General features: G+C 43.5%; 1 protein-coding gene across 1 annotated transcript in view; it reads right to left on the reverse strand.

Moving 5' to 3' along the window:
• Positions 1 to 204: 204 nt before the first annotated feature.
• LOC137424766 (BAI1-associated protein 3) overlaps positions 205 to 15,330 on the reverse strand; it is a 180,441-nt gene continuing 165,315 nt past the window's right edge. The window contains exons 32-33 of the mRNA XM_078775902.1: positions 4,551 to 4,626; positions 205 to 3,781 (exon numbers count right to left, since the gene is read on the reverse strand). Coding sequence (XP_078632028.1) covers positions 2,859 to 3,781; positions 4,551 to 4,626 — 999 coding nt within the window. The 3' untranslated portion in view covers positions 205 to 2,858. The remainder of the gene's footprint in view (positions 3,782 to 4,550; positions 4,627 to 15,330) is intronic.

Here is a 15,330-nt window from a genome sequence, read left to right on the forward strand (position 1 = left end):
AAGCCCATCAAAGTTGATCTGTTCATGATTAAAAAGGCCCTTGCAATCAATGCTGAAGTACATTGGTTTGTCCTTAAATTCTACCTACGTTATATGTTCAACCTCTTCCATCAGTCTTATAAAACACCCAAGTCTGACAACAAATAATGTTGCAGAAATATATTAAAATGCAAGAAAACAAGGAGACTCAAAATACTACAAGAGTTAAAATAAAAACCTTTACTATGCGGTTCATTCATTCACATTTGCTGATCACCTGTAACAGAAATATCTTTCAACATGATGCTGCATACACCAAATGCTGTAATGGAACATAGAAAAACATACAACACCGAATATTAGAAACACAAAATCTCAAAGTATTTTCCACCGGAGTTCATTTTGTAGATTCCTCTGTGAATTTACAAGCTGTTAGCACGAGTTGTATTTCCAGCCGCCCATATCGGTAGCCAGCTGAACATGCCATCGTCTCCCATCTTTGGCTGACATGTCATTTTAAGGACAGATGATAGCGTCGCTCCAGCGAATGCAGCCATGGCCCTCAAAGCAAAAAGTTACCGTTGCAGTTTCGAGTTTACAAGACGACACTGAGCTTTGGATCTCAAGATGAATTACAAATTGCTGCACTGCCAGAGTACAGTGTTCTACATGGAAATAATGACAATAAACAATAATTTAAATGATAATAATAATATAAATAACAATAGGTTTTTTCTTCTTTTTGACAATATTTTTGTGACAAAAGTGCAAGCGTCAATCGATGGAGTTTGTGAACCGAGTTAGTATATTGACTCCCATAATTATTAAAATGACTGTTGGTATATGCGTGCTGACTTCCCAATTTACGTTTCTCGGTCACTTTCATAGTGGTGTGAGCAATTGCTTGACAAGAAAAACAATTTCAGTTGAGACGATTGAACTATAAGATAAGTGGCTAAACTGGGGCAACATACAAACAACATAGGCATGGAGAACCTTATTCTGCCTTATTCTGCCCAATGCCCAACGATTATTCTGCCTTATTCTTTTGATACCCAACGATGGAGATTGCAACTAACGATAGACACTAAAGATCAAGGACAGCCTAGTCATCACTTCCATAACATTATCATCGCAAAGATGATTCTGGCAGGCCAAGTGCACATTAAAATCATCAGGAGCGCAACAGGCCTTCGGCAAAGCAGGCACTCAATGGCAAGTAAATCCAAGGAGTCAAGACTGGCTATTTCCTCGACAAAAATGGATATGCTTCTCCAGAAAAACATTCAAGTGGGAATGCAGACTCACCTCCATGCATGGAGGAACTCGATCAGGAAGTCCTGTGTAATGGAAACAGGCATTATGCTGGCTGACTGTCGATCCAAGCAGCCTTGAACGTACGTTTGGTTTGGTTCGAGTATGTCCATATTGTAGATCAGAAGGGATAGGACAACGATACAACAGACTAGAAGAAGACTTACCAACACGTTAGACTCACTGGAATGAACATGATGAGAATCAAATGAATCTTCTTGAAGACAATGAGTTGACGGCCTATTGTCCAGGAAAATCTAAACAGTCAATGCCCTTGAGAGTGAAACAGCCTTTCATTGTATGTGGCTCACAAAGGAAATACAGTATCTTTGAAAGCTTTGTGGACCTTGTGCTATGGTTAGTTGTCAAAACAATGCTGGCAATGTTATTCATTCTTGTCCTGTGCCCAGTTATTTAGAGGAAAGATGAGAGATCATTCACGTCTCACCTTTGTTGACCCTCACTGCAATAATATTAATGACACTTTTATTATAAATGGACAGGCTCAGACTTAAATGCCATGTTTATGAAATGAAGTTTTTGGGCCATTTTGAAGTTTTGAAAGCTTTGCAAAAGACAGGCAGCAATGGAATTTGTGCAGAACCATGTCCCTTGGAATCCACAAAAGGCTGTACAGACAAAACCAACCTTTTCTTACAGACGTCTTTTGAAGGCTGCATTAATATAAAGTGCTATACTGACTTACCAATATTCACCGCACTACCATGGCGATGCATGGATCAAGTTCAACAGGCTTCAAACCCAGGATATTCATGTCCCAAGTCAGATGCTTACACAGACATGAAACACATACATTATGTCCGTCGTTTAGGTCTTGAAAGAATACAAAACTTTTACTGAAAAACCAATTCTCTTCATCAGAATTTTCAAAAATGAAAGGACCACCACCAACTTCTAGAGCTGCCCAGCAGGCAACGCTCAAGTCAGATGTCTAAACCAATGAGTGGTCTTCACCTGGGGCCAGGTGTTAAGTATCCTCCCAAGTATCCTCTTTGAAGCTCTTCGGCGAGTCTTGATCATGTATACAAGAAAAAGAGGAAGAGGGCATCATGTGATGACTGCAATATGCAGATGGTGAACCTAATGGCATTTTCACCATCAATGTTTGCAGAGTCCTGGACGAAGACCACTCAGTGATTGGAACATCAGACCTGAGCCTTGGCTGCGAGGCAGCTACACTAGTTTATGGTGCCTTTCTTTTTGAATATGGATCTTCCTAACTACAACCAATTTTTTGAGAACTTCATCAGCATTGCTCTGAAGCTGTTAACCTTTATTTAAAAGAAGAGTTTGCTGGAAGAAGTGTCTCTTTGACATATAATTTTCTGAAGCCAATTTATTCGACTGACATGGAGCTTCCTGGATTTTTTTGCCAAGTGAGCCCATTGCTGCATGGCTAAGTCGGGTGTTGGAACGTACACTGCTTATCATTTGGGAAGCTATTTTACTCACAAGTTGAAGACCATTATCTATGTATGAGATATTGCAGTTATACAACAATAAAGTTGGTACAACCTACTCATGGTTGCAAGATAGAAATGGCCTCAAGTCATGATCGGTGTGTCTGAAAATACCGAACTAGCTGAGTCAGAATCAGAACGAGGCCGGAATACTCTTTCAGTTCCCCGGGGAGCTCCGCCAGCATGCAACCTATCCCCCAAAATGTTCTCTCGCATTCCACTTTTACTGTCTGTCAGTGGAACACAGAGCTCAGGAAAGTCCCGCTGGTCATGGAATACCACATGCTTACTTGCAATACCCAGTGCTGAACCAGAAGCACTGGCAGCAGCAGTCATGCTGCTCGGTGAAGGATTGACACGACCAAGCATATCTCGGTGCTGTGGAGTTGCACTGAGACTAGATGAGTGGCCACTGCTGGCATTCCGAGGTCTCAGATCACCCTCACAAGGGCCACAGGCATCAACATTACCATCATTTTCATCCCCTTCACTTTGTTTACAACAGCAGTTGCAAGGTGTCAAGTAGAGGTATGCCAGCACGAGTACGACACTAATCAGGCAGGCTGCAAGTGTGGTGAAAGCTGTATTGAAGACCTCTCCCTCTTTTTTGGATTTCGCAGTCACAGTCACATTAATCTCCAGAGTCTCATTCAGTTGTAGCTCTCCATCCAACACAACACACATATAAGAACCAGAATCATTAATCTGCACATTGGAAATTTCCAAGGTGCCATTGGTATAAACATAAAGTCGTTCAAAATCCGTTGAGCTTGCATTGACACTGCGGACACCTGTGACGTGAAGAAGTCGATGAGAAGGGGTGAGCCAAGCTCGTCGGGCCTCAGGGTGCCGTGACCACCTTGCCTCACATTTTAGCACAATATTCTCACCAGCTTCAGCCGCAACGGCAGGCAAAAAGGTGGCAGTGGCTCCCGGAGAAGAGCAGTTCATTGTGTTCCAATCTCCAGCAAAGAAACCAAGGTATGCAAGGCTGCCATTTGCAGAATCTGCAGAAAGTGGGTCCCGCTGTGTCAACAACACAGAACAGTAATAGTTACGCTGATGTGTTATAACACTCCATAGCCTCCATTCATGCCACAACCAAAAAAGAATGTACAAACGGCAATCGCAAAGGAAAGGATTTCCATGGAGATAAAGACCATCTTTGAGGGTGGGTGGAAGCTCAGCAAGTGTTGCCACTGGCAGGGTTGCTATCTTATTAGTGGCCAGGTCAAGAATATGAAGCTGCTGCAATATATTATTTGCTGTCAGTACCTCAAAGGGGAAGGTTTGGAGCTGGTTATGGCTGAGATAAAGTTTATCAAGTGAGGAGAGTGACAATAGAGTGTCTTGTTCAATGCTGGTCAACATGTTGTCATATAGCAAAAGTTCCTCTAGCTCCTGCATCCTAACAAAGGCATCTTTGGCCAAAGAGACTAGGTGATTACTGGAGACATCCAATGATCTCAAGCCATTCAGACCTGTTAGGCTGAAAGCATTTAGCTTTTTTAATCGGTTTTTCCGAAGGTTCAGAGTTTTAAGGTAGCGTAAATCGACTGCCCAACCATCTGGAAGCTGGTCAATGGAGTTGTGGCTCAGGTCAAGGGTCACGGCTATTGCTGGCAGCCACGGATATGGTAAGGTCAAGTTTTTGTGATCGCAGACTATGACGTCGCCGGCGCAAATGCAGATGATTGGACACCCAGAAGTTATCGACACATTCGTTGCACATGCCGTATTTCCTAAACCAATCAAAACCAGCAGAAACATCCTAACCCAAGTTCTTGGAGGACCTGTTTTTGTCAGGCCCAAAAAATGAATATCCATCTTGCCACACTGCTTCCCCATTGTGCTGTGAAAAAGAAGAAAAAAGGCACCAAAGTAAGATTGTTGAAGACAGTGAAATGAAACAGCAAAATACATAAGCAGAATTGAATAAAATGACCACATTAACCCTTAATTTTCCCATTCAGTCCTTCCTTTTTTGCATCAACAAAACAAATAAAAATCAGGAATATTAAAACAAAAATGATCACTTGAGGTGGAATCATTTCACACAAGTATTTTTAGGGTCAGTTGAATTCGAACTAGGCCTGCCTATCCATTGCTTCACTTATGGATTTAATTAAAAGACAGCATGTTGTATTTTACAAACATATTACATGTCTATCTCTAAATCTCAAAGAGGTTGTCAAATGAAGTGAAACATGCAAAAAAGGATCTTTTTTCATCCTATTGACATGAAATTTTAAGAACTTGCATATTGGGTCACAGAATTAGTTCACCAATCAAATCAGATTTTTCTGACGTAACCCATCGGGCAAAGCCGTCTAGAACAGTGTTTGTCCGTCCGTATGTATGTATGTCCCCTCAAACGTATACCAATCAGAGCTGAGAATCTGGTCACATGACAGGGTGATGTGATTACATCTGATGTCATTACGGCGGCTGACTCTCCACACTCCGCCATTTTGATTTATATGCCATTCATGACGAACATATTGTCGAACCTGTCATATATCACAATCGCCATGCTCTACCTTTACGTTTTTCATTCAGTGTGAAACACAAACAAACCGGTTGTTAAAATGACCATCAAATATCGAAAGCATAGAAGTTACGGCTCTTCTAACAATACGGTATGGTACGTTCAGGCCTTAGGCGTTATGACTCATCTTCGGACCACTTTGGACAAATTAAACCCAGGTTTCTTAATACAGTAGTGTATCGTTTCAGTAGTAACGTTTTCGTCATAGTAATAATAATAATATAGTAAATATGACCATAGCACTTTAATCCCATTGTCGTGAATGGAAAGTTAATGGGTTGAAGCGGTGTATAGTTCAAGATTAGTGATGAGCGGTGTTCGGCACTAATATGAATAACCGTGAAAGTAAGGAATTAGCCTCGGTTTTTTAATGGTAATGTCATTTTCGAAATAATGATAATGTAACGTTAATATTATAGTAAATCTAATCGTAACACTAATCCCTTCGTAGTGACTGCAAACTTCCTGGAAGTTAAAATATATTATCTTCTACATATTAAAGTAGCAGAAGTTTTGTGTCCGTTAGGTCATTACGTTACGTCTATGATGTCATTACGACGGATGACTCCACCGACCGACATTTTAATTTACAAGTACACCCGCTCACTACGGGAGTGGCAGGAAGGGTCATTCCTCTTTGGGGTATATAGATTACAGTCGATCTATGGTCGGGTCTCAAGAACATTGGGTGAGTGTTCATTTACCAAGTTTCTTGTGGAGAGATCGCCAAGTGGTTTAAGCATTCGAACAAGCACTCCATTCAAAACACTTAAGGAACGGCTGGCTTGGCAAGCGCTAACTAGCTGCTTGGTAAATGAGCACACACCCAACCCTTGTGGGGTATATAGATTACAGTAGATCTTCCCTCGGTTCTGTAAGTAAAACTTACCTCACGGATGTCGGGGTTCCTCCAAATTTCTTTGTTTAATGTTGTAAACAGCATCAACGACTGTTGAAAAAGCTAATCATGTGTTTGTAGTTTATAATATTTTACAAGCCCGGCTACGCCGCTGTTAGACTTTTGGTCTTTTTTTTTTAAATCAAAAGCTCAAATGTCAACGCTGAATAAATCATCAATTGTCATTCTGTATTTTTACCCTCGCCTGAGGAGAGGGTATTGCATTTGAGTCCGTTTGTTCCTTTTTTTTTTTTTTTTTTGCAAGCGTGTGTGTGTGTGTGTGTGTGTGTGTGTGTGTGTGTGTGTGTGTGTCTGTCTGCTCACTTATACTTGCCTACAGGTCACAATTTTAAACCGATCTTCACGAAACTTCACTAAAAGGTAGAGTTTATGGTCCGACAAAATCCGATATATTTTTGAGGTCAAAAGGACAAAGGTCAACCACTTTTTTTCAATGTCAAATCCTCAATTTTCATCCGATTGACTTGAAATTTGAAAAGGATTTTCATATCGGCTTACTGAAACCAACCACCAACTATTTTTGAGGTCAACGAAGGCCAAAAGGTCAACATAGGCCAAATTTCTGAAGTCAATTTTCATCCGATTAACGTAAACATTGAAGACGATTTGCTGCTCACTTAAACTTAAACGTTGAAGTCGCTCTATGAGTAATTTTTAATTTGTCTGTCTGTTTGCTGTTTGTTTGTCCGCACAGAATAAATATGATTTTCTCTGCAACCGTTGGTCCGATTGACAGGAAATTTTCACCATAGGTGAAACTCCACCTGTAGAATTTTTGAATGATAATTATGATGTCATAGGGCACTTGGTATGGCCGCCATCTTGGAAAAGCCGAAATACTTTGCACCTCCAGATCTCCGCAAGGGCTTCATAGAAAAAAGTGAGACATGGCTCATTGTAAAGAACTCTCCATGTGGAATAAAACATGTTAATGATGATGCCATAATTCGAAAAGTACAAAACTTCATCCGATCAAGATAAAATTTATTGAGCATCCTCTCGGAATAAATTGGTGGAGAAAATAAATAAATAATGATGACATAATCTTGGAAAAACCAAAAAGATTTGCACCTCTATATCTCCGAAAGCACTGCATAGAAAAAAAACGAGACGTGGCTCATTGTAAAGAACTCTCCATGTGGAACATATCACATATGTTAATGATGATGTCATAGGTGCCTCCATTATGACGTCATAATTCGACAAGTACAAAACTTCATCCGATCAAGATGAAATTTCTTGAGCATCGTCTAGGGATAAATTGGTGGAGAAAAAAAGAATAATGATGACGTCATCAGCCACGTGTTCGCCCGCCATACTTGTTTTAACACAAAAGCCTTAAAAACCACTGAAAACACATCCTGGCGAGGGTCTGCAATCTCTGATTGCTCTTTCTCGTTTTAACTGTTTTCATCATGTTTAGCATACAGAAGAAGAAGAAGAAGAAGAAGAGGAAGAGGAAGATGTCTGAACACAAACAGACGCGGACGGGCTATGCATCTTCAGATGCATCCTAGTTACCCTTGCCAGAGGAGAGGGTATTGCATTTGAGTCCATTTGTTTGTTTGTTTGTCTGCTTGTCTGTTTGTCCACACAGAATAAATAGGATTTTCTCTGCAACCATTGGTCCGATTGACAGGAAATTTTTATGACAGGTGCAACTCCACCTACAGAATTTTTTATGTTAATTATGACGTCATAGGTCATGTGGCTCGGCCGTCATCTTGGAAAAACCAAAAAACTTTGCACCTCTATATCTCCGAAAGCGCTGAATAGAAAAAATTGAGACATGGCTCATTGTAAAGAACTCTCCATGGGGAATAAAATTTGTTAATGATGATGTCATAGGTGACTCCATTATGATGTCATTCGACAAGTACATAACTTCATCCAATAGAGATGAAATTTCTTGAGTGTCATGTCGGCATAAACTGGTGGAGAAAATTTTTAAAATGATGACGTCATCGGTCACGTGGTTCGGCCGCCATCTTGAAAAAACCGAAAAACCTTGCACCTCTATATCTCCGAAAGCGCTGAACAGAAAAAATTGAGACGTGGCTCATTGTAAAGAACTCTCCATGGGGAATAAAATATGTTAATATGTTAATGATGATGTCATGGGTGCCTCCATTATGACGTCATAATTCGACAAGTACAAAACTTCAGCCGATCAAGATGAAATTTCTTGAGCATAATCTAGGAATAAATTAGTTTAGAAAAAAAAATTAATGACGTCATCGGTCACGTGGTTTGGCCGCCATATTTGTTTTAACTCAAAATGTTATGTTTGTGTGCTTCCCCTTCTCTCCCCATCTTGTCTTCCGCTCCCTCTTTTTATATATTTTGTTTGTCTGGTTGATTTGTTTGTGAAATAAATGTTAGCTCTTTAACGAGCCTCGATTCAATATACAAAAAAACAACAAAAAAAACACAAAAGCCTTATAAAAAAACCACTGAAAATACATCCTGGCGAGGGTTTGCAATGTCTGATTGCTCTTTTTCTTGTTACTTTTGTTATTAGAAGTGGCCCTGGAAAAATGCCACAATAAACTATTCCAACATGATGTCTTGATGCATCAAAACTGAAAGTGAAAAATCACTTTCAAATTAATATTATTGTATCCAGATTCAGATTCAGATCTTCACCACATGCCAATGAAACATTATCTGAATTTGAGGGGAAACCCCTCTTTTCAGCCACTTGTAGGGGGTGGATCCGGATGTGGAGAAAAACTCCATGAGACCTTGCTGTGCTGATGTATCATACCACATGGGTACCTCAACATGGATTTCACACAAGGCGGTAAACTCCCTTGGAGATGGGGGGGGGGGGGGAGTGAAGTTGCTGCAACCTCCATCATGTTACCCTTCGTCCTGTTGAGTTTGGTTGAGATTGGATAAGTAATGACCGAATGTATCACGGTCAAGACAGACACCAAATTGCATATTTTTGTTTGGAAATTACTTCGAGAAATATTAATATACTGTTTATAATTTTGTGTACTACTCCTGTGTCTTTAAAAATGTTTCTTCTTCTTTAACGGCCCCAATTACTGTACTCCAAAGTCTTTCATAAATTGACTGGCCAGGCTCGACACTCGACTAAATAGCTCAGAAAAAAAACCACCTTTAGAGGCCATTTTTCCCCGCAAGCGGGGGTTGGCCTTTTTCGGGGACCGTGGTTGTTGTTGTTTTTTTGGTCCCCTTTTTGAAGCAATGTTTTACGGCCGGATGCCCTTCCTGCCGCCAACCCTTTTTGTCGCCTTTTTACGACAAACAGGGAATTACCAGTGAACTGGTACTCAATTAGCCGACCTCGGAAGGATGACAGGCTGAGTCAACCCCCCTGGCGTTAATTCAGCGATCGACCGGGATTCGAACCCAGGATCCTAGGCCGGCACCCTAGCCGCTAGCCCAACACCAGGCAACACCAGGCAACACCAGGCAACACCAGGCAACCAGAAAGGAGCTTGTAATTTGTTCAGAGTGCCGGTGACAGCTCACCTACTCTTCACAAAGGACACGGTGGGATCTTCAATATCCACCAGCGATTACCGGCAGATGGGATGCCACATACATTTCTGAATCGCCCTGCCTGTGAAACATCGGGATGACAGTTGATAGCTAGGTCGGGATTCAAACCCAGGCTAGACGTCTTAAAGGTGAGTGTGCGCATACCTCTGGGCAATCCTGCCAGCCCAAGTCACAACAATAATAAAACTAGAGTGGCATTTGGTAGAGAGCATACCTCCGCCAGACTTACTAGTTTCCATTTGATATCCCACTGATAGGGTGGATCTGGGTCCAGACCTGAACCAACAATCTAATCGACTTGTTATTGTCACCTACCCAACTCATCCATCAAGTTTTGTCATAACTTGTCCACAACGTTTTGAACTATCATGCTATATATTGTATTGGCCCCATCCCTGAATGGTGAAAAGTCACTTTCAAATTAAAATGATTGTATCCGGATTCGGATCTTCACCAAAATCGAATTGATTCGTCCTTGTCACAGGCCAAACCAGTCAACAACGTTTTGTCCGAATCTGTCCAGAACTTTTTGAGATACCGTGCTATATATCCATTTTGCCCATCTCTCAATGGTGAAGAATCACTTAAAAAATTCTCGGATCCAAATCCGGATCTTCAACAAAATCTAATCATTTCGTCCGTGTCACATACCCAACCTCTCCACCAAATTTCATCTGAATCCATCCACAACCTTTTGAGATATCCTGTTCACAAACAGGCAAACAGACATAGGTGAAAACATAACCTCCATCCACCTTTGATGGCGGAGGTAAAAATACTGACGGTTATTTCCCCATGGTTTCAGAGAAGACTTTAAAATAAATTACCTGAATTTGAGGTGAACCCCCCCCCCCGCCCCCCCCCCCTCTTCAGCTGAGGTGAAACTGAGGTGAAAAAACCCTGACGTGAAACCCCATGAGACCTTACTGATCTGATATATCGTACTAAATTTGGTCCATATCTGTCATGTATTTTGTGAGGAAAATACGTTTTAGTGAATATGAGGGATTAGGGGAGGGAGCTCGTGGCCCCCTTTCCAGGTGAGATACGGCCATGGGGAGCACAACTTAAGGTTAGGGCATGGTCACGTTGCTGCATGGGCATTTTGGTCTGGATCTGGTTGTTGGTTTCTGAGCAGAAGGTTTTTGAATGAAATACCAATATTTGGGGCAAAACTCCCCATTTTACCCTTTTAAATGGGCAGGTCTGGATAGGGAGCACAACCCCATGAGACCTTACTGCCCTGATGCATTATACCAAATTTGGTCCGTATCACTCATGTAGTTTGTGAGACGTTTTCGTCATATGCTCACCGACGTATGCATGTACCTACAGTCGTGGCCAAAAATATTGGCACCCTTGCACTTTTTTCAAATAACTCACAATTTTCTCTAAAAATAAGTTGAAATTGACAAAAGTATTTGGTCTCCACAATTCTTTATTTCACTGTTAATATTACTGAACCTTTGTTTTTGATTCAGAACTTAAAATATCCTTTTAAATCCGAAAATAAAATGAAATGGCATTGACAAAATTATTGACACCCAAGACTTAATATTTGGTAGCACGGCCTTTGGACAAAATAACTGCAGTCAAGCGCTTCCTATAGCCATGAATGAGCTTCCTACACCTCCCTACTGGCAGTTTGGCCCACTCTTCGAGTGTAAACTGCCCCAGTTCTCCCAGATTTGAAGGGTGCCTTCTCCCAACTGCTGTTTTCAGATCTCCTCACAGGTGTTCAATGCGATTTAGATCTGGGCTCATTGCTGGCCACTTCAGAACAGTCCAGAGTTTTGTCTTGAACCATTTCTGGGTGCTTTTTGAAGTGTGTTTGGGGTCATGGTCCTGCTGCAAGACCCATGACCATCGACAGAGACCCAGCTTTCTGACACTGAATTGCAATGCAAAATGCCTTGGTAATCTCCTGATTTCATGATGCCATGCACACATTCAAGGCACCCTGTGCCAGAGGCAGCACAGCAACCCCAAAACATCACTGAACCTCCTCCATGTTTGACTGTAGGGAACATGTTCTTTTCTTTGAAGGCTTCATTTTGTTTTCTGTAAACATAGAGATGATGTGCTTGACCAAAAAACTCTAATTTGGTTTCATCTGTCCACAGGACATTCTCCCAGAAGGATTTTGGCTTGTTCAGGTGTGTTTTACAAATCTCCAGTCGGGCTTTCTTATGTATCTCTCTCCGTCCTGGGTCTCCTACCATAGAATCCCCTTTCATTGAGGTGGTGGTGGATGGTGCGAGTTGAAACCGTCATACCTTGTGTCTGAAGGTCAGCTTGAATCTGCTTGGCAGTTGATCGAGGTGCTTTCTCCACCATTCGAACAATCTTCGCTGCAATCTTCAATCATGTTTTCTCTTGCGGCCATGTCCAGGGAGGTTGGCTGCAGTGCTATGGGCCTTAAACTTCCTGATAACATTGTGTACCGTGGACACAGGAACATCAAGGTCTCTGGAGATGGACTTGTAGCCTTCAGATTGTCCATGCTTGGTCACAATCTTGTGTCTGACCTACTCAGACAATTCTCTGGTTTTCTTTCTTTTCTCCATGCTCATGTACACACAGTGACACAAAACAGCAGAATGACTCCTTTTCTCCATTCAAACTGGTTGAATGAGTGATTTTTATATTTCAGGCACCTGCGACTCACCACAGGTCAGTTCTGTTCCAAAGTAAAGGAGAATCACCTGCTTGAAATCAAATTATTTCTAACAACTTCTTAAAGGTGCCAATAATATTGTCCGGGCCATTTTAGGATTTCTGTGTGGAATAAGCTAAGATTTAGTAATTTTTTCAGCTTTTTATTGATTTGTTACACTGCAAACCAAAGCAATACACATGTGGATACCAAAATATTTTTTAATTTCAACAATTATCTGGAAGAAATGATGCATTATTTGAAAAAAGTGCAAAAGTGCCAATATTTTTGGCCACAACTGTATGTGCGTATCGACGGCTGGACATCGTTACCCACTCTGAGGTTATTTTGGAGAAATACTCAGAAATAACCTTACTAGAGCAGCACTCAGTCGAGAGCATACCTCCACCAGGCTGAACAGTTTACGGTTTGTATCTCACCGATAGGCTGGATCTGCATCTGGACCTGAACCAAAATCTAAACAGGATTGTTCTTGTCACCTACCCAACTCATCCACCAAGTTTTGTCATAATCCGTCCACAACCTTTTATATCGTTTTTGTCCCCCGTCGCACCACGGAGCGAAAGGGGGACTGTAGCGACCCATGGGTCCCCCAAGCGAGACCAACAACAGAATCTCCTTGCTCCAGCCGGTGACGTAACCGGCGGGCAAACCACGGCGCCGGGGTGGCCGGTCACGTGACCACCAAAGCGTGCCGCGCGTGCGGTTATAATCCTTTGCACCTGTCGGTCACGTGACCACCAAAAGGCGAGGCGCGGCTTTCGGTTTCGGTTGTGCTTTCTGGTTGTGATATATATGCAGCCCGATAAACGGGCTTTTTAGAGTTCCCGAGTTGGTTTTTACAATAAACATCTTCTCGGACGAGTTTGTGTCTTGCCCGTCACTTCGTCCGTCTCAAGCAAGAGCCCTGCTCTTCACTGGTGACCCCGACTGCCCCCAAACGGATTCGGGGGCTGCGAACGGACACGGCAAGCGTGCCTAGCCAGGGAAGCCACCTAGGCTGGTGACGCCGGCTTCTCCCGCACGGCTTCGGGTGTAGTTTCGACCGCGGTTTCGACATGCCGGAGTTTCGGTAACGACGACGGCCATGACTATGAGGTTCGCGCACCGCACTCGGCTCCTCTACGACCGGAGGGGCGAACCTATTCCAAGACCCTCCAAAGGCACGGCTGCTTCGTCACCTTCGCGCACACTGACGTTCACGGCACGGCTGTTTCGTCACCTTCACGCGCGCTGACGTTCGCGGCACGGCCGCTTCGTCACCCTCGCGCACCTACAACTACAACCGCAACTACTTCTCCGACCCTGCATCCTCGGGAGGCCCGCGAGGAACCTCGGCAGCCTCCCCCGAGGCCTTGACCAGCCCCTCGGTTGGCTCACTCGCTTTTCGCGTGCACCGCTCGAGCCTTCTCGGCACTGCACCCGCGAACTGCAACCTCGGGAGGCCCGCGAGGAACCTCGGCAGCCTCCCCCGAGGACTTGCCCGGCCCCTCGGCCGCCCCCCGTCCACTGCGCCCCCCCCCCGTCCGACCACCCGCCACCACACCGGACCCCACCCCCCCCCCCCCCCCCCCGCGACTGGCCGGGGGTCGTTTCGGTCGGGTCATCCGGACCCCCTCAGGTTGACCTTCCTGGATCAAGTCCATTCTGGGGGGGCGTGTGTAGCGACCCATGGGTCCCCCAAGCGAGACCAACAACAGAATCTCCTTGCTCCAGCCAGTGACGTAACCGGCGGGCAAACCACGGCGCCGGGGTGGCCGGTCACGTGACCACCAAAGCGTGCCGCGTGTGCGGTTATAATCCTTTGCACCTGTCAGTCACGTGACCACCAAAGCTCGCCTCGCCTGAGAGGCGTGGCTTTCGGTTTCGGTTGTGCTTTCTGGTTGTGATATATATGCAGCCCGATAAACGGGCTTTTTAGAGTTCCCGAGTTGGTTTTTACAATAAACATCTTCTCGGACGAGTTTGTGTCTTGCCCGTCACTTCGTCCGTCTCAAGCAAGAGCCCTGCTCTTCAGGACTATGGTTTTACCCTCCGTCCGTGTATGCGTCTGTGCGTGCGTGCATACGTGCACTGCAATATCTTTATAAAAGTAAGCGAAGGACCGAATTCGAATTTGGTGTGTGGGTGCAACTAGGCATATGGAAGAACCCTATTGAAAATTAGGTCGCCACGTCAAAATCCAAGATGGCGGTCACCATATCTAAACCTTGTGAGCGCGATATCTTGAAAAATAAGCGAAGTACCAACTTCTAATCTGGTGTGTGGGTGTATCTAGGCATAAGGAAGAACCCTATTGAAAATTGGGTCGCCACGTCAAAATCCAAGATGGCCGCCTTGCGTCTTCCACTTTGTCAACTCATCACTTCACCGACGGGGGACCGAGGCATAAAGCTTGTTTTTTTTAATTCTCATATCGGATTCAGATCTTCATCAAAATCGAATCAGTTTGTCCTTGTCACACACCCAACCTGTCCATAATGTTTCGTTTGATTCCGTCCATCACAGACAGACAAATAACAAACACAGACAGAGTGACTGACAGACAGGGGTGAAAACATAACGTCTGTCCACTTTCGGTGGCAGAAGTGATAATATAATAGTTGTCCTTTCATAGTTTAAGACCAGTCACGTATGAAGTGGCAACACCTGTGGTGGTGAATTTGCTTGCAGTGGGAACTGTGGCCCAAACAAACAACACTCTGAGATTCAATTAGTGCAACACACAAGCCTGGTGTTGGCTTAACGGTTAAGATGGCTGCCTTAATATATTAGGGTCTTGAGTTTGAGCACCTGTCTGCTGTTGAATTAACACCAGGTGGGTTGACTCAGCCTGTCATTCTTCCGAGGTCGGCAAAATATTTACCAGCTTACTGCT

Source organism: Myxine glutinosa, chromosome 4, assembly GCF_964187855.1.
Source record: "Myxine glutinosa chromosome 4, kmMyxGlut1.1, whole genome shotgun sequence".
Taxonomy (NCBI): domain Eukaryota; kingdom Metazoa; phylum Chordata; class Myxini; order Myxiniformes; family Myxinidae; genus Myxine; species Myxine glutinosa.